General features: G+C 41.3%; 2 protein-coding genes across 2 annotated transcripts; one reads left to right on the top strand and one right to left on the bottom strand.

Annotated features, from left to right (window-relative positions):
- The first annotated feature begins 3,475 nt into the window (after window positions 1–3,475).
- On the top strand, window positions 3,476–4,363 carry LOC111151851 (taste 2 receptor member 5). The gene has a single exon (XM_022510065.1). It carries the CDS (start codon window positions 3,476–3,478, stop codon window positions 4,361–4,363), a length of 888 nt encoding a protein of 295 aa, XP_022365773.1.
- A 13,171-nt stretch (window positions 4,364–17,534) lies between these two features.
- LOC111152103 (protease, serine 37) lies at window positions 17,535–22,747 on the bottom strand. The gene is made up of 5 exons (XM_022510410.1): window positions 22,714–22,747; window positions 20,659–20,800; window positions 19,223–19,476; window positions 18,503–18,639; window positions 17,535–17,771 (listed from the first exon to the last, which is right to left on the bottom strand). The coding sequence occupies exons 1-5, from the start codon at window positions 22,745–22,747 to the stop codon at window positions 17,631–17,633; spliced, it is 708 nt and encodes a 235-aa protein (XP_022366118.1). The 3' UTR covers window positions 17,535–17,630.
- Between the last annotated feature and the right edge of the window lie 3,670 nt (window positions 22,748–26,417).

Here is a 26,417-nt window from a genome sequence, read left to right as displayed (position 1 = left end):
GGAACTCCTGTGAGAATTTGCCTGGCAAGGAAATTAACAACCAGGAAGTGACAGGAGTTAATGGAGGTTGGGTGGGGAGAGGGAGTCCAAAAAAGATGAGGTGCCCTTCTCCTCATGTCACACTGGGGGATACCAGATATCATCATGAATTTCTCACTGGTCATATTACCCTTGATTGCTTGGTTAAGGTGGTGTCTGTTGGGTTTCTCCACTGCCGGGTTATGTTTCCCTTTCCAGAGTCTCTTGTTTAGAAGTCTCAAAGTCCAGCTCACTCTCAGGAGAAGGGAAATTAAGCCTTGCCTTCTAGACTATCTTCCAACTTTTATCTGTTGTACTTAACCTCTCTCCCCCAAATTTTCACGCTTATGGAAGCAGACAAAATTAGCTTCTGTCCTCTTATCTTCCAAGTCACCCCCTGCCCTGGCGTTTTTAATCATCCTCCCCACAGCCATGCTACTGATTCTTATAATCTTCCTCGAAGATTGTGATCCTTGTTACTTATGGGTCACGACTGCACCCCTCCTCCTCCCTCCAGACACCTCCCACCAAGAGGCAGTACTGACCCACCGTATATTAGTGCTAGTGAACTAGCACTGTCGTTCCCAGATTTCTCTCCATCTTGACCTCCTCTAGCACATAGTATTCAGCAGTAAATATTTATCTTGTCTCATAGTTGTTTTTACTCATTTTCTCACTCTATTTTTTTTTATTTATTTATTTGACAGACAGAGATCATAAGTAGGCAGAGAGACAGAAGGAAGCAGGTGCTGAGCAAAGAGCCCAATATGGGGCTCGATCCCAGAACTCTGGAGTCATGACCTGAGCCGAAGGCAGCGGCTTTAACCCACTGAGCCACCCAGGTGCCCCACTCACCCTATTTTTTTATTTGTTTCCCTGGTATTGAAACAAGCCTTTGTGTGTATATAAATACAACTCTAGATTTATATATTCAAGTTACAAGCATGTTAAAACAGCATTAGTTATTTGCCTCTCCCACCAGAATATCAGCTCTGTGACAGTAGGGACTTTGTTTGTGTGTGTGTGTGTGTGTGTGTGTGTGTGTGTGTGTGGTGATTGTATCCCCAGAGCCTGGATTAGGGGCCTGGCACACGGTAGACATTTAATAAATATTTGCCAAGTTATTCATAAATGTTGTACTTGACCTGTTTATAATATGAGGTGCTTTGCTTTTGCCACTGTTGAGATTCTCAGAATGTCTTATTTTGGTTCTGCAGAGTCAGGGTGGGTGGGAGCAGGGTCCAAGAGCACGGTGGATTTGACTTGCTTCCTTTGGAAGGACAGTCTGTAGCTGTGGCTTGTTCTTCATCTCAGATGCCAGGCCAGCTTCATGCAGATGCAAATGGAAGTGAGGCTCTTACCTTCGAGAACATTACTTGTGTTCACAGCTGTTTCTTCTTTGTCAGAGAATGGATTTCAAAAGGAGAGTGACAGAATCCGAACTCTGAGGAGTGGAATGTTCTACCCTAATTCTGTATCACACTCAGGATCTGAAGCTCAGCGAGGACACACACACACACACACACACACACACACACACACATACATACACACACACACACACACACACACACACACACACACACACACACACGGCTGAAGCAGGGCACCTTCTGGGACAGGCGTGCTGACCGTTGTCTTGGCGCTGCTGATGGTCATGGCTGTGGCTGAATTTCTCATTGGCCTGCTTGGAAATAGCATCCTTGTGGTCTAGAGTTTTGAAGAATGGATCCAAAAATGTAAAGAGATCCCCAAACAAACTCATTGTCCTGGGTATGCTGGCTGCTCAGTGTCTTCTACTGCAGGAAGATCATGACCCCTGAACCCTCTCTGCTTGTGGCCGAAGCAGAGGGCCTGGGGTGGGGTTTTTGTTTCTTCTAGGACTTTTCCAGATACTTTGGTCTTTCCTCTGCATCCATGCTGACTTCCTCAGAAGCTAGCTTCGCCTTCCTCCTTCTTCCCAATTCAGTTCCTCTTTCTCCTTGTTTCCTCATAGTTTCTGGCCTAGTTTGACCATTGTATTGGTTTTCTGTTTGCGGTGTAGCAGCACATACTTAGCAATTTAAAACAACACACACATTTATTGCACAGTTTCTGTGGGTGAAGAGTCCAGGCACAGCCCAAGTGGGCCCTCTGCACAGAGTCCTAAAAGCTGCAGTCACGATGTTGACTGGGCTGTAGTTTTTTGGAGCTTAGGTTCTTTTCCGAGATCACTCGTTATTTGCAGAATTCAGTTCCTTGCAGTTGTTTGACAAAGGTCCCCATTTTCCTGCTGCTGCCTTCTGTGGGCCAATCTCAACACCTCACAGTTCTTATCATGTGTCTCTCTCACAGCCTGGTAGCTGGATTCTTCAAGGTCAGTAGGAGGGCCCAGTTTCTCTTCCAAGACTTTTACTGGTTAAGTGAAACCCACCCAGGGTAATTTTTTGAGTAGTTCAAATGCAACTGGTTCAATTACATTTGCAAAAGCCCTTTATCTTTGCCATAAAACGTAACCTAGTTACAGAAGTGACAACCTGTCTTATTTACAGTCCCATCCTGCTCAAGGATTATTCAAAATCTCTTTGACGCTGTCTTAGAATTCAACTTTCCATAAACATTTGTGTTAGACTGGTCCTAGGGAAGTTGGAATCTGGACAATAAATGAAACACTTTACTATATTTCTTGACAACTGTGCTGGTCTTTTTTCACTTATTTGAGCTCATTGATCTTCCTCTATGATCTTGGTTTGAGATATATGCTGAGTCATGTGTGTGTGGGTACTTGATCATAAATTAGGACAGATTACCTCAAAGACTCAGATTAGCAGTGATGGCTCCTCTCCCTGACTTCCATTTTTTTTTTTTTTTAATTATTTGGCACTTAAATGTGCTATTTTTGTTCTCTGATTGTTTTCTTCCCCCAAATTTTCCCTACTTCTCTGTTTGATAGTGAAATATATTTTACTTTATTATTATTTTTTGATAATGATATATATTTTATATTTGAGTTTATTCAGCTTTCATATTTTTATGTTCAGTGTACTTTTTATAAAAATAAAATTTTTTTATAATAATGAGCTCACATTTGGCACTGTATAAAATCTGAGAATGTTTTGATTTGATCTTCTTATTGAAAGGTCTTTATATGTGCTAGTGTCTAGATGCTAGCTCATGACCCTTGAGAAGGGGAGCCAGTATCTGTGGTGCTATTTTAAGTCTCTGAGTGTAGGCACAGAGTGCATTCATGTGGATGCAAATACAGAGGGGATCATAATTTCTAAACTCTCTGTGCCTGGTCACAGCTCTTCAGTCTTGAACAGCAGGGCAAGGCCAAATCCAGATTCTGTGGTGTGAAGACTTACCGTGGGTGTTGTCTCACCCTCCGGGGAGCTGAACCTCAGCCACAGCCACACACATTCCTGCTGAAGCAGGACACCTTCTGTAACAGAAGTCAGACTCCTTCCTGTCCCCAGCCATGCCGAGTGCTGCCCTAGTACTGCTGATGGTGGTGGCGGTGGCCGAATTTCTCATTGGCCTCGTTGGAAATGGTGTCCTTGTGGTTTGGAGCTTTGGAGAATGGGTCCGAAAATTCAATGGGTCCTCATACAACCTCATTGTCCTGGGCCTGGCTGTCTGCCGATTTCTCCTGCAGTGGCTGATTATGATGGATTTAAGCCTGTTTCCACTTTTCCACAGTAGCCCCTGGCTTCGGTATCTCAGTGTCTTCTGGATCCTGGTAAGCCAGGCCAGCCTGTGGTTTGCTGCTTTCCTCAGTGTTTTCTACTGCAGGAAGATCATGACCCTTGAGCACCCTGTCTGCTTGTGGCTGAAGCAGAGGGCCTATTGCCTGAGTCTCTGGTGCCTTCTGGGGTACTTCATGATCAGTCTGTCACTTGTAACCCACATTGGTTTAAAGACCTATGATCCTTCCCAAGGCAACAGCAGCATTCTGTACCCCTTTGAAAGCTGGCACTACCTGTATGTATTAAAGCTTAATGCAGGAAGTGGGTTGCCTCTGATGGTATTTCTTGTATCTTCCGTGATGCTGATTGTCTCTTTGTACAGACACCACAAGAAGATGAAGGTGTATACAGCTGGTAGGAGAGATGCTCAGGCCAAGGCTCACATCACTGTCCTGAAGTCCTTGGGCTGCTTCCTTATCCTTCATGTGGTTTACATCCTGGCCAGCCCTTTTTCCATCATCTACAAGTCTTCTGCTAATCTCCTCATTGTCTTCATCTCTGAGACAGTCATGGCTGCCTATCCTTCTCTTCATTCTGTCATATTGATCATGGGGAATCCCAGGGTGAAGGAGACTTGTCAAAGAATTCTCTGGAAGACAGTGTGCGCTTGGAGATCCTAGAGAAATGTATGCTCAGAATACTCTTTTGAGACATTTTTTGGTAGCTCTCTATAAAGGAGCTGACTTTCATATCTTTCAAAATTTTTCTTTTTTGACACCAAATCAACAAATGAGCTACAGGAAATTCAGAATAAAAACTAATGTTGTTTCTCTTTTGGCAATGTAAAGTATAACCATTTTATTGTATTATAGACATCGAGACTGGGGCTTTATGTTTGGTAAAGTAGGTGTTATATTCTGTTTATATGTACTAAATAATTCATTTGTTTTAATATTACATATGTAAGTTGTGTTTTTCCTATTATAGGGAACATAGGTTAGGAACAATTAATATGGAGATTGTTGATTTTTATTATATTTCGCCTATCCATTAACGTTTGTCATTTTAGATAAGCTTTTTAAACAAAGAAATATCAAATAATTTTCCCATTTCTCTACTTTAGTAGGTCTAGTTATCTAACTCAAAAATGAAACAACATATCTTTATATTTCTAGAAGTTTCTTTGAGCCCTAGACTTGCTTTTTACGATAAAAGTCAGTTGGCTGTCGTGTTCTGTATTAAGCTCCAAAGCCCAGGACCTAGATAGGGACAAGATGGGAATAAGGGGCACTTGCTTCTGCTCTCAAAAAGAACACTGCTCCCTGAAGAGGTGAAGCCTCCTCCTCTTTGGTCCATTTTGGTCTCTCCACAGACTGAAATCAAAGTATAGCATACCATGCCTTTGAGCTGGATGGAGATTACCTATGTCAAATCCATGGCTGCAGGAACTGTGTCTGTTTCTGTTTTCTTCTAGGTTCCTGATGCCCGGAACAGTCCCTAGCTTATAATAAATAGTAAATATTTTCTAAATGATCAATTAGCTGCATTAATTAGTCTTTCAGTTCCTCTTTTATGTTATAAAGAAACAGAGGCCTGTAGAGGACAATGGCCTGCCCAGGGTTTCATAGAGAGCCAAGGGAAATGCTGGGACCAGAGTTCAGTTTCCTGACTCTGGGGTCCGAGCTCTATCCTTGGACATCATGCTACCTTCCTGAACAGGTAGCTTTGCCTTTGGCTTCTCTGAATCCCATCCCTCTTCTTATGTGCTTTCTCAGTCATCTTTTTAGCTTTGTTTGAGCACAATTTGTTTTGGTTCAGTTGAGGGGATCTGGAATTCAAAGGACAATACTTGATATACTTAACATTTTTTTTTCACTTCTTAGGAACCATGTTCATCTACTTTCTGGAATCTATTCTCCCCAATGTGTGTCTTTTCCTTACCTAAAGCTGTGAACTGAGGTACGTGCTAGGCATGTGTAGATGTTAGTCATCACGAAGGGCAGAACTGGCTCCTCTGATGTCACTGTGCATTGTATGAAGTCAAGGACTGTCTTTTGTCTTCTGGGAATGATAATATCCATCCATTTCAAGTAGAGAGATGCTTCTCCTGGGTTATATATATATATATATTTTTTAAAGATTTTATTTATTTATTTGATAGAGAGAGATCACAAGTAGACAGAGAGGCAGACAGAGAGAGAGAGAGAGAGGGAAGCAGGCTCCCTGCTGAGCAGAGAGCCCGATGCGGGACTCGATCCCAGGACCCTGAGATCATGACCTGAGCCGAAGGCAGCGGCTTAACCCACTGAGCCACCCAGGCGCCCCAATCCTGTGTTATATTTTTAGTAGTAGGATGAATTTTCCATTATGCCATGCCTATCTTTATACAGGTGTCCTTTGTGAACAATTGTAAGAATGATAGTAATAGTACCTCCCATTTGGGTTGGGTTTTACATTTTACCACGTATTCTTATATATCACCCATCATCTCATTTGATTTTAATAACAACTCTATGTAGTTAGTATTTCTCTCTTCATTTTATACATCACAAAACTCAGGCTGGAGCAGTGATTTGCTCAAGATCATCAGCTGGTAAACGATGCAGGTAAAACAGTCTCAGAGCTTTGGACTGTGGGTCTTGTACATTTTCCAGTAAAACTTAAGTTTCTCTTGTTCATACTTATAAGGCTTTACGCTGGGGTGAGCCTATGGAATACTCCATACTCATAAACTCCTACTTTATGAGTATTTTTCAACAGATGAAATAAACAATTAATCTTTCAAGTTTGTTGCAACTTGAAAGGTTATTAGTGGGTTGCCTTGGAGCCAAGATCCCAGTCACAACTGAAGTATCCATGACTGGCTCTTCTTGGGGACAAACCACTTGCATTTTCCCCACTTTGGGGGATTAGATTTCCTTCCTTTTCTAAACATGATTTAGCTCAGGATGGGTGTGAGGCTGCTTTGTGTTTTATCCCAGAAAACAAATCTGGAGGCAAATCTGTGCTCTTGCACTGGTTCTTATGTAAATCTTTTCTAGTTTGCATTCCCAGAGCTGCAGCTGGATCCATGTGCATGTGCGCATGTGCCTGTGTGTGCCTCAATGTGTGTGGATATCACTAGCCTTTCTTTCTGTTACGTAGTATGATTCAGCCTAGGAGAGGACTAAAAAGTTCCAAACGAACATGTTTTCATTCCATTCCCCATTATTAGTCCCACTGTCCAGATGTAGTCATATTTTGCCATTTGCCTTAGTTACTTTCAGAACGCTTAAGATTTTGCCTCTCTTACTTGGTTTATCAACTTTGAACTGTAACTTTTGAATCCTATCCATCACAGTTTGGGGATTATCTCACTTAACCCCAAAACTCTTCTCCTCCCCTAAATTTGATGAGTTTTATTTGTCCTTAATTGTATAACTTTAAGTAATATGTTTTTAACTTTACTATTTTGAACCATAACTTGTGATAGTATCAATGGAATCTGAATTTTGTAGAAGGAAGAAATTAGTGCTTCATCTGTCTGGTACTTTCCCCATATCCTATCTCATGTTCAACTTCAAATGACTTAAGGAGAAAATACATTTATTGGGAGGAAATTGGCTATCTCACAGAATCAGTGGGAAGACTGGACAGTCAAGATCAGAATGGGAACCAAGAGAGTTTAAACAACTGAGAACATGACCAAGTCTCTTTCTGGGGACTGATGCTGGAACCACCACACACATTTCGACTGTCAACATTGTGCCTCTCAACATTGTGACACGGCCACTGCCTCTGTGAATGTGCCCCTGGGTCCTAGCTCCAAGGTCCGCAGTCCTGCTGGTGAGCCTCTGGTTGGCTGATTCTAGGTCACACACCTGCTGTCTGATTTCTTTTTGCATTCTGAAATATGTATTTTTAAATGAAATAAAGTAACTCAATAATTAGATTAAACAGCAGAATTGATGGTGAATTAATGAATACTTAATAAACTAATTAACGAACTGGAAGTTCAGCTTAAAGAACCCTCAGAAGGTAACAGGCAGCTGTAAAAAGATGGAAAATGTAAAAGAAAAGAACAGCTATAGGGCACATAGAAACAACAGAGTAGTTATTGTGTAAGCGGAGTCCCAGAGGAGATGGGAAGGGCCATATATACCCCAAAGTTCGTAGCAGCAATGGCCACAGTTGCCAAACTGTGGAAAGAACCAAGATGCCCTTCAACAGACTAATGGATAAAGATGTGATCTATATATACAATGGGGTATTACTCCGCCATCAGAAAGGACGAATACCCACCATTTGCATCAACATGGATGGAACTGGAGGGGATTATGCTAAGTGAAATAAGTCAAACAGAGAAAGACAATTATCATATGGTTTCACTTATGGTTTCACTCATATGTGGAACATAAGGAATGGAGGGGAGGACTACAGGGGAAGAGAGGGAAAACTGAATGGGAAGAAATCAGAGATGGAGACAAACCATGAGAGACTCTGGACTCCAGGAAACAAACTGAGGGTTAGAGAAAGGAGGGGGATGGGGGGATGGGGTAACTGGGTGATGGGAATTGAGGAGGGCCTGTGTTGTGGTGAGCACTGGGTGTTATACACAACAATGAATTGTTGAACACTACATCAAAAACTAATGATGTACTATATGTTTGCTAACTGAAAATAATACAATAATAATAATGATATGATGATGATAATAATAAAATAAAGCTTCCCTGGCTGATTCTAATGTGCAGCAAGGGTTAGAAAGAGTAGAGCATTAAAATCACTGAAGTTTTCCTAATGTATAATCAATCTAATTAACATAGTATCATGTTGAGGAGGACTTATTGAATATAGGGTAAAACATGACTATGAAACAAGAAAGACTCTTAACTATAGAGAACGAACTGATGATTGCCAGAGGAGAGGTGGGTGGGGGGATGGGTTAACCAACTGAGCCACCCAGGTGCCCCAAGGGGGATGGGTTAAATAGGTGATGGGGATTAAGGAGTGCTTCTGTTGTGATGAGTACCGGGTGATGTATGTTAACTGTCAAATCATTCTGAAACTAGTATTACACTGTATGTTAACTAACTGGAATTTAAATAAAAACTTAAAAAAAAAGACGTGTATGAATGGTTCAGGCTTTCTTTCCTTTAATAAGGTTTTGTAATTCAGCACTCTGGATATTTGTGAGGAACTAGAAAAAGGGTTGGAGGAATATCTGATATTGCAGTTGATGAACTCCAAGGCCCTTAGCTGTGTATCAGCTGGCTTTGGGTTTTCCCATTGTTCCCACAGGAGCACTTGCCAGTCTGAATCATTGCTTCTTCTCCTTTTTTTTTTAATTTTTATTTATTTTTTTAAATTTCTGTTCAGTGTTCCAGAATTCATTGTTTACGCACCACAAATCATTGCTTCTGAGATTCGTGTTCTAGATGTCCCTAGAGAGCTCTCATATCCTTTTCCTTTCTTTTGTTTTTTTGTCCTCAGCATCACATGGGTACACTCAGACATGGAGGCCACCTTTTGTCACACTTTATTATTACACCTTGCCAACAACATTCCCTACACTCACTCGCACCCTGATGATGGCATTCTCACTACGTCATATTAATAGTAACATCTCTAGGAACACAGATGCCACCTCCCACAACCACCTTCCAACTCCATTTACTGCTTTCCTGGGATTCCCAAGGATTCTTAGAACCCGCTCAGGTTATCCCAGCACTCCCGTTTCCGTTTCACTCCCCCACCCCATTTCACTCCCCCACCCCCATAGCACTTATGTGGTATAATCCATCTTTAAATTTATTTAACTGCCTTTATCCTTAAGCTAGAATGTATACTCCAAGAGGACAGGGATCTTTTTGTTAGTTTTCCTCTTGTTCTTCACTGTTTAGATTATTAGGTATTGTTGAGTGAATAGCCATGGGCATAAAAACCATGGAGCTATAACACATACACTATTGTATAAACTGAGTTTTATACTTACAGTTTTGATGCCATTACACATTCGTCTCTATATCATTGTACTTTTTAATTTTATTAATATTTTGTATTTGAGTATGGTTAACACTCATTGTTCCATTATTTTCAGATGTATGACATACGAATTCAACTTCTCTACATGTTATGCCATGCTCATAGTGACCACCTGTCACCGTAGGGCAGTATTACAATGTCATGGCTATTCCCTTTGTTGTGCCTTTTATCCCCTTGATGTATTTATTACATAACTGGAAGCCTGTACTTCCCAGTCCCCTACACCCATTCTGACCATCTCCTTACTCCCTGTCTCTCTGGTGACCGTCACTTTGCTCTTTGTATTTATAGGTCAGATTCTGCCTTTTCTACACCATTTTAAATGACCATATATGTTATTGTTTATGATTGTACTGCTTTTTTAAAAAATAAGCAACAGTTTATGGCTGGACATTTTTATTACCATCTGCCCCCGTTTTTTGCTCTTTACTGTGCTACAGCAAACATCCTTGAAAAACCCTAAAAGCAGAAGTCTAAAAGTGGTGAATAAACATAATTCTAAGGTTTCTCATATGCATGTCACAATATCATAGAAGATTAATACATACTTTCATCAGAGGTGGGGATCCTAATTTTAAACAGGGTAGTCAGATAAGACTTCACTGAGAAACTAATATTTAAGCACAGATTTTTAGGAAGTAAGCCATGCATGTACCCGGGGAAAGTGCAAAAATTTAGAGGCAGGAAAGTGTCTAATGTGTTCAAAGAAGAGCAAGAAGGCCAGTGTGGCTAGAGTAGAGGGTGTAGTGGAGATTAGGTCAAAAGGGCCAGTAGAATTTTTAGGGTCCATATAGACCACTGTGTAGACTTTGTCTTTTATTCTGAGTGAGACGGGAAGCCATTGGAGGGTTTTTAGCAGAGGCAAGTGATAAAACTTGACTTATATTTTAAAAGATCACTTTGGTAGTTAGTTGTATTGAGAATAGGTTGAGTTTAATACAACAAAAGTAGAAAAAGGGAGATGAGTTAGGAGGATTTTGTAATAACCAGGCCTACCAGGGTGGTAATAGTGGAGGCAGGGAGAAGTGGTAAGATTGCTGAAATGTTTTGAAGTAGAACTGGTAGAATATACCTGTAGATTGGATTTGAGGCAGCAGAGAGGAATCAAAAGTGATTCCAAAATTTTTGGCTTGAGTAAATTACAGGGTCATCAGATTATATGGGGAAGACTGTGGGTGGAGGAGGTTGATCTTTGGGTAAAACTTGGAGTTCAATTTGGGTATGTTAAGTTTGAGATATAGATTAGATATCAAAGTGAGCTGTTGAGTAGACAGCTGAAGATACGAGATTGGAAGTCAAGGGAGACGTCCAAACTTGAGATACACATTCAGGAGTTTTTAGAGCATGTATGGCATTTAAAATCCCAAGACTGGTATAGACCACTAAGGAAGTGGGTGTATATAGATGGAAGAAGTCTAAGACTGAAACTTGGGCACTCTGATGTTAGGAGATTGGAGAGATGTGGTTGAATCAGTAAAGTAGACTGAAAAGAAGTAGCCCGTGAGGTCAGTAGAAAAAAAATCATGTTGCCCTGGGCTAAGTCAGGAAACTGTTTCTAAGAAGAGGGAATGACTAACTGTCAGATAATACTGATAATGTCAGGTGAAATGAGAGCCGAGATTTGACCTTGTAGAAATATACAAGTCATCAAAGACTTTAGAAAGAGGAGTTTTTAGAGAGAACACTTTGTGAAAGTCAGATTTGAGTTGGGGCAGGAGACTGGGTTGGAAAGCAATTGGAGAAAGTGAGAAACTTTTCAAGGAGTTTTGTTGTAAATTGGAGAGAAAGAGCAGCAGGGGGTAGGGGACATGAGATCTAGATACTTACTATTAATAGAAGAAATAATGGCTTAGTTGTATATTGATGTGACTGATCCAGGAGAGAGATGGAGGGAAGGGCAGAGAGAAAGGTGGAGGGAAATGGAGTAGGGAGGGGAAATACTGGAGTGATTTTCTTGACTAGAAGAGAGAGTATGAGATCTCCTGAATAGTGGAGGATTTGCTTTAGATAAGAGCTATTAGAATCCATACAAAAATCATCAGAAAGCCTATGTCAAAAGCTGAGTCATTTATTAGTAATTTTTATATTCTGACCAATGCGAGGTGGTTTCTTGTGGTTTTGATTTGTATTTCCCTGATGTGGAGTGATGTTGTGCATTTTTTCACATGTCTGTTAGCCATTTGTATGTCTTCTTTGGAGAAATGTCTGTTCATGTCTTCTGCCCATTTCCTGACTAGATTTTTGTGTGTGTGTGTGTGTTTTTTGTTTTGTTTTGTTTTGTTTTTTTTTGGGGGGGGTGGGTGTTGAGTTCAATAAGGTCTTTATAGATTTTGGATCCTAATCCTTTATCTGATAAATCATTTTCAAATATCCTCTCCCATTCTGTAGGCTGCCTTTGGGTTTGTTAGCTGTTTCCTTTGCTGTGCAAAAGCTTTTAATCCTGATGAAGTCCTAATAGTTCATTTTTGCTTTTGTATCCCTTGCCTTTGGAGATGTGTCTAGCAAGAAGTTGCTGCGGCTCAGGTCAAAGAGGTTACTGCCCATATCTTCAGAAGCCAGTATCTTTAGAAACCTTCGAAAGGTTACTAAAACAAATGCATAAATGCTTTTTCAAAAGCTCTTCTGCATTGGCTATTCTTTTTCAGTCGAGCATTCACTTTAGCCAAGAATGTGATGTGACACTGATTAGGATGGGTCTAAGTCAGAACATGACTGATGTCTACAGTTGTCCTTTTTACTTAATGTACACATGCAGTAGAATATTCTAAACAGGAGGAGCCTGGTAGATACTCATCCAAAAATCTTAAAGATTTAATGATTATTTCAGCAATTTGTTACTAGATTTTAGAATGAGTATTTAAAAAATCATGTCAGAGTTAATATCAGTCTACAAGTTAAATTCTTGCACAAAGATTTATGTCCATAAGGTAATTCTATTACATATAGTTAATAGTCTGAATTGAAAATATTTTCACTCTTGGTAGTAATTTTCTTTTGAAGCACACGACTGATAGAAATTTCTATATTCTGAAGATGAATAAATTATAGCTAAATCTGTGTCAGAAGCATTAGTGGCTAAAATGAAGAGGGTTAAAAATCTGTTTTCCTTGATTATGACTTAAATTGTTTTGAGAAATAATATATTGTTTATTTTAATAACAATGGTAGCACATCCAAGCTGATGTAGTATTTGTTCAACAAATCATTCTTAGCCTCAACTTTATGTTTCAGGCATTTATCTGCAGATTTCTTAAATTTATCTCTGCTAATATTAGTTACTGGCTCATTACAATTTTGAAATTCTTTGTAAAAGGAGAGTGAATTTCTTTCATTTTTTTTAATTTCTTTTCAGTGTAACAGAATTTATTGTTTATGCACCACATCCAGTGCTCCATGTAGTACGTGCCCTCCATAATACCCACCACCAGGCTCCCCCAACCTCCCACCCCCCGCCCCTTCAAAACCCTCAGATTGTTTTTCAGAGTCCCTAGTCTCTCATGGTTCATCTCCCCTTCCAATTACCCTCAACTCCCTTCTCCTCTCCATCTCCCTATGTCCTCCATGTTATTTGTTATGCTCCACAAATAAGTGATCTAACATACGACTATTTGGTTTTGTTTCTCAATTTTTAAAAGATTTATTTATTTGTTAGAGAGAGAGAGAGAGAGAGAGAATGCATGTGTGAGTGGGTGGAGGGGCAGAGGGAGATGGAGAGAATCTCAAGCAGATTCCCCCCGACCCAGCACAGAGCCTGCTATGGGGCTCTATCTCACGACTGCTGAGATCATGACTTGAGCTGAAATTAAGAGTTGGAGACTTAACTGACTAAGCCACTCAGGTGCCCCAATTATTTGTTTTTAAAATGTTGTTTTGGCTTTGATTTCTCGTTCAAAGCTATTTACCAAAATACATAAGTTGAAATGATATTGCCAATCACCTATTGATATCAGAGTTTAGTCATTCTTGTTATACCTATATTGGGCTTAAGTCTATCATTTTCTGGAATATAGAACTGGAACATTCTGAAGTGGTTTCCAAAGAGGCCTTAAATTTAAATAGGAATTGCGATGACTCACTATATATAGACCTCGAAGAATTTTTCAGTGGGAGCTAAAATCAGAGATCACGTGAGAAGCCATGAAACTTCTTATGTTATTTAAATAGGGGCTTTTTTGCTGTATTGAGGAAAGAAGGAAGTTTAAGTATCTAGGAAACATCTGTGTATTTAGAAATGTAGTTATGGAAGAACATAAAGGAAATGGCACAGGCTTTGGAGTCAATTGGACAAGGTTTGTTATCCTTAGTCTGCTTTTTATTACTCTATGGTCTTGGACAAATCACTAGATATCTTTTTTTTTTTTTTCCTCAGAAACCTCAAGTAAGTGGGGAATATAGCTTAGAAGAAGAGATCTAAGAAAAAAAACAAGAATTGGGTGCCCCTTACTGCATCCTGTTTAAACTGTATTCTTTTTAAAAATCATTTTAATAAAGATTTTATTTATTTATTTGACAGAGAGATCACAAGTAGGCTGAGAGAGGAGGGGGGAAGGAGGCTCCCTGCTGAGCAGAGAGCCCGATGCGGGGCAGGGCTTAATCCCAGGACCCTGAGATCATGACCTGAGCCAAAGGCAGTGGCTTAACCCACTAAGCCACCCAGATACCCCTAAAACTGTATTCTTATTTTGGAGTAAACTTGCCTCTCTGTCTAAGGCAGAATGCAAACTGAAATCTTTTTGGGGTTTTAAGGGGTTACGATCAGTGAAATAACATTAGTGTAGGACAGCTGGCATCTTCCTCAAGGAGAGAACACAGTACAACCTTAGATGTAGGAGCCAGGAGTAGAGGGAGGACAGAGGGAAAGGGATCTGTGAGCTGCAACATGGCACTCAGGGAAGTCTTGATGGTTTGTAGTCTTGATGGTTTAGCCCTCGAACCATGCTGCTCCTGGTTGCTATGCCTGGGAAACTCACTCTAATTAATGGGATTGAAAAAAATTAGTAGAAAAAACCTACACTGAGGAGTTGATTGTTATAGTGATTGATATAATTTGTCTTTGTCTAAATCATAGGCAGTGGGGGGAGAGGAAATACTTTACCTGGGATAATGCTGCTTTTGCCTTCAACACTAAGAGTATTATATTATATTACATTATATCATATTATATATTATATTATATTATATTATATTATATTTAATGAGAAAGAGAGAGTGAGCAGGGGTGGGGAGGGGCAGCAGGAGAGGGAGAGAGAATCTTGAGCAGGCTCCATGCCCAGTGGAGCCCCCAACTTGGGGCTCGATCTCATGACCCTGAGATCATGACCCAAACCGAAATCAAGAATCCGATGCCAAGTCAAGTGAGCCACTCAGGTGCCCCTTGAGGAATTTTTTAAATGAATCTAACTTTGTGAAGTTTGGTTTTTTTTTTTTTAAGATTTTATTTATTTATTTGACAGAGATCACAAGTAGGCAGAGAGGCAGGCAGAGAGAGAGAGGTGGAGGCAGGCTCCCTGCAGGGCAGAGAGCCTGATGCAGGGCTCGATCCCAGGACCCTGGGATCATGACCTGAGCTGATGGCAGAGGCTTAACCCACTGAGCCACCCAGGTACCCCGTGAAGTTTGGGTCTTGACCAGGTTGCCATCTTAACGGACAGAGGGCATTAGGCTTTTCTTTACATTTTCTTCTGACATTCCTTTTACTCATATTTGCATTTCACAGGGTCAAGTGACAGAAGATGTATTTAGAAATATTTTGGGAATAGGGTAGTGTGGGTAGGAGGTCTCAAGGAGGTTTGGATGCCATTCTGATGAGTTTAGAGTTTATTTTCAGGGCAATTGACAACCATTGAAGGTTTTTATATCCTATTATAGAAAGCAGTTCTTTTAGGAAATGTGTTTTGAAAGTTGTATTAGTTTTCTATGGCTGCTATAAGAAATTACCACAAATACCTTAAATTGACACAAATTTGTTATGTTTACAGTACCATAGGTCAGAAGTTTGGAAAAATTTCAGTGGGCTAAAATCAAGGTGTTGTTCAGGTTGTGTTTCTTATTGGGGAGAATCCATTTCCTTGCCCATTTTGGTTGTTGTCAGGATTCAGTTCCTTGCAATTACAGCACTAAAGTTCCCATTTCTTTGCTAGTTGAAGCTGAGTTTCATTCTCAGTTTCTAGAGACTACTCACATTTCTTGCCTTATAGTCCCCTTCTTCCATCTGCAAAACCTGCAGTGACCAGTCAGATCCTTCTCATGCTTTGAATCTCTGCTACCTCTTCTGTTGTCACATCTCTCTGGCCAAATACTGTCTTTCTCTTTTACTTTTAAGGGCCCAGGTGATTACATTGCTCCCACCCACATAATCCAGGATAATTTTCCTATCCCAAGGTGCATAAACATAATCACAGCTGTAAAGCTGCCTTTTTCATGTACAGTAACTTATTTATGGGTTCTGGGGACTAGGGTGTAGATATGTTTAGGGAACCATTATTCTGCCTAACACAAAAGTCTCTAAAGTATAGATTGTATTTTAAACTTAGGAAATAGAAAATATTGTCCAAGGATAGCGTGTGGTTCTTTCCTCATTCTACCACTGTGAGGAGATTACTTTACCCATCCTTGTCCTGTATTCCCCAATGTCTTGAATATCCAGAATTTCTCTATCATTTCCAGATTTGAGACATTTGGGAGTTCTCAGTTCTCAAGTTCTTTTTATTCTTTCTTTATTCTTCTTTTAATTTATTTTTTACCTGGGTGGCTCAGTTGGTTGAACACTGGTTTTGAACCAATTGGTTGGTTCAACCAGTGGTTCAAACATTGGTTCAACCAATTGGTTGAACCTTTTTTTTTTTTTTAATTAACATGTAATGTATTATTTGTTTCAGGGGTACAGGTCTGTGATTCATCAGTCTTATACAATATTCAGCACTCACTACAACACATACCCTTCCCAATGTCTATCACCCAGCCACTCCATCCCACCCACCCCCCTCCAGTCCAGCAACCCTCAGTTTGTTTCCTGAGATTTAGAGTCTCCTATGGTTTGTCTCCCTCTCTGGTTTCTTCTCATTTCAGTTCTCAAGTTCTTTACCAAAGTTCTCAACCAGAGGACTGGTACCCCCTTTCTTGGCTTTGTTAATTACATGGTCTGTGGCTAAGCCCAATTTTGCCCTTCCTTCACCTCCTCTCAGCCATATCTGCCTCTGGAATCTTCTACTGCTCTGAGGTTTTATTCTCTTTGGATGCAGATGAATTTTTCACCTTGTTCTGGAGCTGCAAAGCTTCCTGTTGGACTTGATTTATGGTTGTTGACCCTGTCCTTATGTTCTGTTTTTTACTTCTTACATATTTACTAGCTCTTCTCCTTTAGCACACTGCAGTCAGTACAGCAGTGAGAGAAAGCTTGGCCATTCTTAGGAGATATTATTCCAGAACCCACAATCTTAGCCACAAGTGAAAGCTTCAGACTCTTTGAATAAGAGAAGTAGCAGGAAAATAGAAGCCACAATCTGTTGTGGTTCCATGGACCACCCCCTATAATTTTGGGGCTTAGAGCACGAGACCGAGAATCTGAATTTGGGGGTTCCGTTCCAGTCTGTGATGTCTGTTGGCTTTAGACAATGTTAAGTACTGTTTTTACTCTCAACTTTCTCATTTGTAAGGTGGGGATGAAAGATAACCTCAAGGGTTTGTTATGAGCATTAAATGAGATAATGGATGTAACCCTGGTATAGTGTGATAAGCGCTCATTTCATTTTTTGTTCTTGGTTTTTCACGTCATAGTGGGATATGGGCAGAGACACAACCAAGAAAAAATAGGCTAGTGGTGTGATGCATTTCCACTTGGAAATTTTATTTTGAATTGGAGGGAAGTAGTGGCTTGTAGAGTTAATGACAAAGCCAGTGGGATGCAGAGGGATTAGTAGGGTGTCATTTTTCTTTAGTGATGCTCTCAATCCAGGATACATATTTGTGAACATTAGTGTAGATTCCGACATCTCCTCCCATGAAGTGTCCCACCTCGATCCCCTGGAGCTTGTTTTTGCAGATCACGGTAGCGACGGCCACCTCCTACCAGAGAGAGAGAGACACAGAGAGATGGTCAGATCTTGTCACAGGAGCCCTCTCGTCCCCAACATGGATGAGCTCTGCCCAGGGGTAGCATGCTGGATCATGAAAACAGCCCCAGATCAGGGGACAGGAAGCTTTGGATCTAGATGAATTCTAGCTTTGTTTCTTCTTGAGAAAGTCAGAGAAAAACCTCTCTAGAACTGTAACTCTCTAGAACTCTAAAATGAATCAAACCCCATTTTTCTCTGGACTGGTGAAGCCAGTTTCCATGGTGAAGTTTGAATTTTTTTTTTTTTTAATTTATTTGACAGACAGATCACAAATAGGCAGAGAGGCAGGCAGAGAGAGACAGGAGGAGGCAGGCTCCCTGCTGAGCAGAGAGCCCGATGCGGGACTCGATCCCAGGACCCTGAGATCATGACCTGAGCTGAAGGCAGAGGCTTTAACCACTGAGCCACCCAGGCGCCCTGAATTTTTTTTTAAGCCCATTTTGACCTGCAACTATGAGAATAATAAACCTAGCAAAATGGAGGTTTTGCGTGACACGCTTTAATGAATAAGGACATCTATAAGGAGGGCCCATTACTGAAGAAACAATGGGGGCTTTGCTGCAGCCTTATCAAATTCTCAAAAAATTGTGAGAGGATGAGGGCATTCTAATTTTTTTTTAATGTCATGATTGGTTAACTAGATACATACAGGCAAATAAACAATATAGAGAAAAAGATTACCCCAAAAATTCGGCTGAAGACTTTCACAAATTTGACACATAAGGAGTTCCGGTGGCTTTTTCCTTGTTCGGTGTTCTGGCACTCTTTATCAGACATCACAGGGGCCTCCAGGTTCTGCCTTAAATCAGGGTGTCTGCCTGAGGGAAGACAGGACAGAAGAAGCCTTCCTGGTTGCCTTTCTTATGGAGCCCCTCCAACCACCACCCTCTATTTCCACTGGTGTTTTCTGTGTATGTCTGAAGAAAAAAGGAATGAGAAAAGGGAATGATCTCATGCATGATTATGAGAGTTAATCCAGAGGATTTAAAAATAGGCTTTATGTCGCTTTAAGAAACAGAGTTTCCTTTCTATTCCGTTTCCAGTCTTGGAGGAATAAGAGGTGACCTGACTCCCGTTCTCTGAGGTTCCTCTACATGCAGAATGAACCATATGCAATGGAGGAGCCCAGCCCCTTCACTGGGAATTGTGCCTGACAGGAATGGTGCGGCCTCTGTGCAGAGTCAGATGGCCTGGTGGCTCCAACACCTGAAGTCTCAAGGAGGTAGTGGTGTGTCACCATCCTGGGAAGGGAGGGGCTTTGGACTTCTGGGTGGGTCTCTTTTTGCTAGACCACTCATGATCTCTTCCCATTCTCCTCTCCTCTCTTCCCAGCTGTGTGGACATGGTGCTCCTCTTCCGGGGTAACTAATGACTCTGATTTGCCGTGGGGGGTACACTCACCGTTGTTGTCTTGGCTCCAGTCCAAACCTGAGAGCAGACAGATGGTGCCTGGCCGGACATTGCTGGTGGCAAGGGGAAGGGGCTGGACTTTGTTGTTGAGTCTGGCAGGTTTCTCCAGCTTAATGAGCATGAGGTCATCCTGGGGGTTGCTGTGGCTAAAGTTCCAGTAGCGGATAATCTGGATGGGGTTAATTGCCTGTTCTGTGCCATCTCTGACTCTGATCCTGAAATTTCCCAGCAGCACTTTCAGGTTTCTGGAGGGAGAAGGGGTTGGAAGTCACCCGTGTCACTATCACCCCATCCTCATGGTCATTGTTATCATTACCATTATTGTTGTCAGAGACGACACTGAACTTACAACGTGTCAGGTACTGTATCAGTTGCTTTACCTGGAGTCTGGGTTACCTCATTTGCGACTCATCACAAAACTGTGAAGTGGATTCTATTTTTAATCCATTTTGCATGTGAAGTAATGGAGACATATAGTAGTAATTCACCTACGGTCACACAGTAAAGGGGGAGCCTTTAACCGCTGTGTTTTCATGCGGCATCCTTAATGTAGTAGTGTTTTCTGCCACTTGTGTGTGGCAGAAAAATATTACTTTCCCTCCACTCCGGCTACAGCCTATCCAACCGGGCATTTCATTCTGGTGGACGGAAGAGAATGCGATGCCCTGAGTGCTGGAGCTCTGTTTGCTTCATCAGATCCACTCACAAGCCTACTTCATCCTGCTCTCTACCTCTGGAAGGTGATATATGTAGATTAAGTCGATGGATTCTTTTGTCCTCTGGTCTCTGATTAGGTTTTGGTTGATAGCCAGCAGCAGTGTTGGGAGGGAGAATGAGGGGGGAGTACTTATCCTCCCAGCTACCTTCTCACAGGGTTGTCACACCGTGCTTCCTATAGAGCCGTCCCTCCACACGGTGCTTCCTCCCTTCCTCCCTCTCTCTCCTCCCCAGCCTTCCCCACTGCCCTTCTTGTACCATTCTCTCGTCTTGCCCCCTTAATACCTTTCTAGTACTAATCCTAGGGGTACTGAACTATTCTCAATTTGTCTAATTCGAGTGCACCCTCAGTTACCTGCTGGTCCCTTAACTCAGACACATTCATATTGTCACTAAAAAACTTGAAAAAACTGAGGAGGCATGCTCTGTGGGGCGGGTTTCCTCACTGCTGACATTTGGGGCTGGGTGATTCCTGTGGGGGCTGGCCTGCGCACTGTGGGATGATCAGTGCCCTCCTGGCCAAGGCCTCTGTTTGCTAGATAGGTGCCAAGAACACAGCACGTTCTCAGTGCATTGTGACAAAGCGAAAATATCTTCAGACTTTGCCACATGCACCCTGGAAGGGAAAGTTGCCTCCCTTTGAGCACCACTGAGGTAGAATGAGGGGGGCTGCTTCAGTGGGTGGGGAGGGGAGGGTTCCCAGCACTCACGGTAAGTAGCAGTGAGCTGGGGCCAGCACCCAGTTGTTTTTGATGAGGACACCCACGCAGGGGTTGAAGTGAGACTTGAGGTATACCAGATACGGAGCATCGTCCTCTTTCTGCACAGATGAGTGAGCAGAGAAAACTGTCCCTGGGAAAGTAATCAGTATTCTTAAAACACAGAACATTCTTAATAGGTAAGACATGTCTTACCTGTCTTACTTGTCTTAAAACATGTCTTAATCAGCAGTTTCCTAGTTGGGAAGGAAAATGAGCAATTTTATTTAATTTTTTAATTTTTTAATTTTTAAATATTTTAGTTATTTCTTTGACAGAGATCATAAGTGGGCAGAGAGGCAGTCGGGGGGTGGGGGGAAGCAGGCTCCCCGCCGAGCAGAGAGCCCAATGTGGGGCTCGATCCCAGGACCCTGAGATCATGACCTGAGCTGAAGGCAGAGGCTTAACCCACTGAGCCACCCAGGCATCCCAACATGAGCAATTTTAAAGAAGTAATGAATTGGCCAGGAGATGTGAAAGTGTTTGACCCTCTTCTAGTAAAAATCACATAACCATTTTATCTAATGTTTATAATAATAATTTTTGGTTTAATGTTGATACTGTTAAAATCTAAGAAAGTACAATGGAAGAGACTCTTTCACTGTAGGTAGGGACATGAATTAATTCTGTTTGAAAAACATTTAGAAATAGACATCAAGAGTGTAAATAGTGCATCACCTGTGACCTAATAATTCCAACCCCAAGGATCCATTCCAAAGAAATATTTAAGTGTAGACAAAGATTATGAATGTGTGCTCATTTTAGACTATCTCTAATAGCTAAACATTGGAAATATTAATGTCCAATATAGTAATGTAAGGTGCTGAAATGGAAAAGCACATCAACATTTGGAACATTATATACATATTAAAATTATATTTATAAAGAATATTAAACAAAGGAAATACTGATAAACTTTCATTAAGTTAATAATAATATAAAACATGTACATCAATCCTGTAATCCAATCATCTAAAAACAAGCAAAGAAAAAAAAAATAAACCATTTAAATGCAAAAGTAAGTAAAATAAAGCCTTGGAATAAATTTAAAGTGTTAGCATGTGCTGAGTGAGAGGTGGGATTACGAACAATGTTTCTTTTTTTCTACTTTTTAATATTTCCAAATTTTTAATATGAACATGTAACTTAAAAAATGAATTATTAAAAAAAACACTTGAGACGATAGGGAGGAAGTCTGCTTGTAGTGTCAGAAATAAAGTACTATTCTTGTCTCAGCTGTCCTTGGTTCTTCCATAATCCTTCCCAAGCCATAGCCTATACTGCTCCACACGCTTTTTGATCGCACAGAAATCCCAAGGGGGAAAAACGTGGCATATTAATAAGGACAAGAGGCTCTCAGCTCTTGTTCTAAGTGCTTTACATGGATTTATTTAACATTTTTCACAACATGTCTATAATACAGATAGTAATATCCCATTTTGACAAAAGAGACTGCAGCACAGATGGATTAAGTAATTTGTCCAAGCCCACACAGCGAATAGTGATGCAACACGGTGTGGTGGGGAATGCCTCACCAGCAAATTCTGCCATCAGAAGGACTTCTTGGAAGTCAGGGAGTGCAGGAGGTAGGGCCCTTGCATTTGATCTTGTTTCTGCCATCTTCATTCCCTGCATTCTGAGTCTCTTAGCTTTTGAAACAGGAGGATATCAGACTTCGAAATGAGTTCTTCGTCCCTGCGACTACACTGGAACCTGCTCTGTGGGTAATGAGGCCCACATTTTGGAATCATCGCAGGGAACACTCATTGTTGAGCATTCTCTAAGGCAAGTGAGCACCATCGCCCACTCTGTGGCTTAGCACTGGAACAGTGGGCTCAGCCTCCTGCGAGACTTTGCCTGGGGTCTCGGAAGGGAGATGCCTAGTTCTGTCCGTGACTGGTTTTCTTAGGCTCTTCTTTTGTACCCTCCACATGCCCCAGTCCGCCTTACTCCAGCCTACATTAACCTGTGCCTTATAGGATGGAGTAGAAGGTCATGGATACATACCAGCAAGGACACCCAAATAGAAGATAAATTTCATAGCAGTCCAGATCTTTCCCTGTGAGATGCAGAAAATCAGCAGAGTATGAAACTGTCAGGACAGTGTTCTCCTCAGGAATGCCTGGTAGAATCAGTGGATATGGTTAGGTAGGGGGACGTGAAATGGGATAGGAAAACAGCTCTGGGCATAAAGACGGGGGTGGAAGAGGGCTCCAGGTACACAATGAAGATGGGCTTCTGCTCGAGGGAAGATGGACTGTTCCTCTCTTGGATCTTTCAGGGAAGGAAAAAAAAAAAAAAGCCCAGTTCCTTAGACTTCCAGATCCAGGTCCCTCTACCTGCTGTCCCTAAAAGCCCATCTGCCTCAAATCAGCTGTCTGTGGGGAAGGGAGCTCTAGGCTCAGGGCTTATCTTCCACATGGAGTTTCTGAGGTCAGGGCTGTGAGGGACAAGATTCGCCACCTTAGCTCAGGCGGTGTCCCCAGGTTTGCTCCGAAACACCTAATACTTACCCCTTTCCTCAGCCCCTCCCATCTTTATTACACTTCCTTCCTCTTTCCCTGTGATCACTGTTTGTTTCATCACTCTGCCATCATCACCAGCTTGGTCTGTTATCCTGGTCCCCAGCTCTGAGCTAAGGACATGTGGGAATGCAAAGCACTCATAGAGCAGTTAGTTTGACAGCTGGGGAAATGGTCTGTATTCTAGGTTATATTAAATTGAGGACCTACTGTGTATTGGTGACAATTCAGAAGGAAGGACCCGTCAGTGCTTTTTACCTAATGAAAAGATTTCTCAGCCAATAATAAACTGCTCGGGTCATCTTTGGAGAATTCAGAGCACCCTCTAACAAGAACACTTTCAGTAATAGCTCTTAAATCCCAGGCTCTGAGCTAAATTCTTTATAGACACTGCCAGTGGTGATTTCATATCAGGGCAGTCTGAGATGTAAAATTAATTATTCTTTGTATCACTCTAGCCCTTCAAAGTCTCATAAGCCCATAATCTCATGCCAATGGGATAATAAGCCTACAAAGAGGAAACAAGGCTGGTACCATTTTTTTTTTCTTGGTCTGTAGATAACAGAACTAAAACAGAATTTACACCAGTGTCTCAAAATCACACATGCTTGGAAAGACTAGAAATAGAATCTAGGTCTTATTATTGGAGACACATAGCTTTTCAGCTGCGTTCTCCAGGCTTCAGCTAATCAACTGGCATTCCTACATCTTGAAAGAGATACATTTCCTCACACAAATTCCCTGAAGTGTAAAATGAAAAAGAGACATGGCACATACTTTCCTGACCCTCACAGTGGACACAGAGGTCCACTGGGGAATAGGTCTGGTTTATAAAATGTGCTTGAGGTTCAAAGACAGGATGGATGTGTGCAAAGTTTTCTGTGGGGAGGGTAGGATTAGTTAACAGAGATGAAATTTGAGAGAGAGATATTCTTTACTCTGAGGTGGTTGGGCCTAGATTTTTTTGGACAGCTTATGGGCCAGGAGGGGAGTTTGAGGCCTTTCCAAAGACAACAGATTTTCTGGAGGAGGCTGGTACTGGGGACTACTACCTGTCTATAAGTTTTAAATCAGTATCTCTAGCCCAGACCTCCTGTCCCACATATAGAACTGCCTCCTTGAAACCATTTTTTTTTTTTTGCATCTGCTTGAGGTTCCTGAAATTTAGCATGTCAGAATTTTATCCTTTCTTCCTCTAGCTTTTCAAATGCATTCTTTGCCTGTTTTTCTAATTGTAGGAGATTACATACCATTTGTTTGATTTCTTCCTTTTTCTCACCACTCAACCTTAAACAGTTCTACTTCCAGAAGTCTCTTAAATCCATCCTTATCTTTTCATTCTCACAGCTGTCATCCTAATGCAGGCCATAATCTTGTCACGCTTGAACTAATATGTGAACTAATAGGTGTTGCTCAACTTGACATTCTCCTTTTTATTTAGAATTGGTTTTTTTTCCCCCTTTAGAATGCATATGAAATCATGTCAGTCTCCTTTTAAAAACTCTTCAGTAGTTCCCTATTGTCTGTAGAGTAAACCCCTAGCATGCTTTAACAGCCTCCCTTGAACCTCTTCCATCTTGTCCTCATAACCCTCTCTCCTTAGCTTCTTTCCCCCACCCCGCCCCTGCCCCCTGCCTCACATAATTTTTACAGGCTTAGCAAACTACTTTCAAGTGTGGGATTTCTTGTTTCAATACAAATACCTTTTTATATTATTTTAGCTGTTGAGTGCTTCTTGTAGTTTGCCAATCCTATTTATTTTTTTCCTTTTTTTCTTAAAGATTTATTTATTTAAGAGAAAGAAAGAGAGAGAAAGAGAGAGAACAGGGGGAGGGGCAGAGAGAGAGAGAGAGAGAGAGAGAGAGAGAGAGAGAGAGAGAACCCTTAAGCAGACTCCCCTGCTGTACAAGGAGCCCATCTCAGGGCTGGATTCCATGACCCTGAGACCATGACCTGAGCTGAAATCAAGAGTCAGCCACTCAACAACTGAGCCACCCCGGTGCCCCCACTTTTTTCTCTTTTGTTTTAGGATAGTGATAATCTGATATCGACATCATTCGTAAAGCTGTTTGAAAAAATAACTTGAGAATTCTGTGGATGGATGTGTGTATGTGTGTTTGTGTGTGTGTGTTTGATACTCAGTGTTTCCTCATGTTTGTAATTTTTTGTTATTAAGTTCTTTATTAGTATTATTACAAATTCCTTGTGCACATGGAGATGCATCTGCTTCTAGCCTCATTCCACGAACCATCAGGTTTACAGAGACTCTAATTCTGTTATTGTTTCATTCTGCCACCTAACTGATTTTCTATTTAGATAATATTCCTGTCCTACTCCACCACCAAAAATCAATTTGAAAAAGTCAACTTTTGAAAAAGGCAACTTTTGCAAAAACTTCAATTCACTTCACCCCCCGGCAATGTATTCAATGATATATGCTTACATGCATATATGCTCATATACAAGTGAAATGAATGACAGCAATGATGTAAGGGAAAGGAAAGAGAAGTCAGAATTATTTTATTATCATTAGGTACTCACACTATCCGTGAACTGACACAGTGTTTTTGGAAGTGGACAATGGTTAATTGTAAATTTATATTGCAAACTCTAAGGCAACCATATAAAAAACATTAAAAAAAGTATAATCATATGCTAAGAAAGGAGAGAGACTAAAATAATATAAAATACTCCATTAAAATCACAAGAGGCAAACCAAAAAAAGTGAAAGACAAAGGCTTTTTGAAAAAGGATAGAATGAGACCCTCATTCTATGCAAGAGATCCCTGCATACAGGAGGGCAGTGTAGTAAGAAAGATTTGGAGCTCTGAAAAGAGCCACTCGTGTCGGTGTTGGTTGGGAGCTTTTATTCAAATGGCATCTGCAGTTGTGAGACATGACCTGTACAAGTGAAGTCGTTCTCAGGAGAGGTGGGCTAGGCACTACCTGCATGAAGGGGAGGAGGGCAGTGTCACACAGGAGGGTGGGACACAGCTGTGCTTCATCAGAGCAGCCCAGAACAGAAAGGGGTCAATGGGACATGTAGAGGGAGGGGGGCTGGTCACACATTGTGGGGAAGGGACTGGTGAGAAGAACGGAGAGGCTTGGGGGAGGAACTTGGGATGACTTTTAACTCCACAGAAGGGTTACTTGACTCCTGCATTGGAATTCTTTTCTTTAGATGAAGTA

The sequence above is a fragment of the Enhydra lutris genome, unplaced genomic scaffold (assembly GCF_002288905.1).
Source record: "Enhydra lutris kenyoni isolate GAN:26980312 unplaced genomic scaffold, ASM228890v2 scaffoldscaffold27, whole genome shotgun sequence".
NCBI lineage: Eukaryota > Metazoa > Chordata > Mammalia > Carnivora > Mustelidae > Enhydra > Enhydra lutris.
The sequence above is the reverse complement of the archived record's forward strand: the minus strand, read 5'-3'. Positions and strand labels throughout refer to the sequence as shown.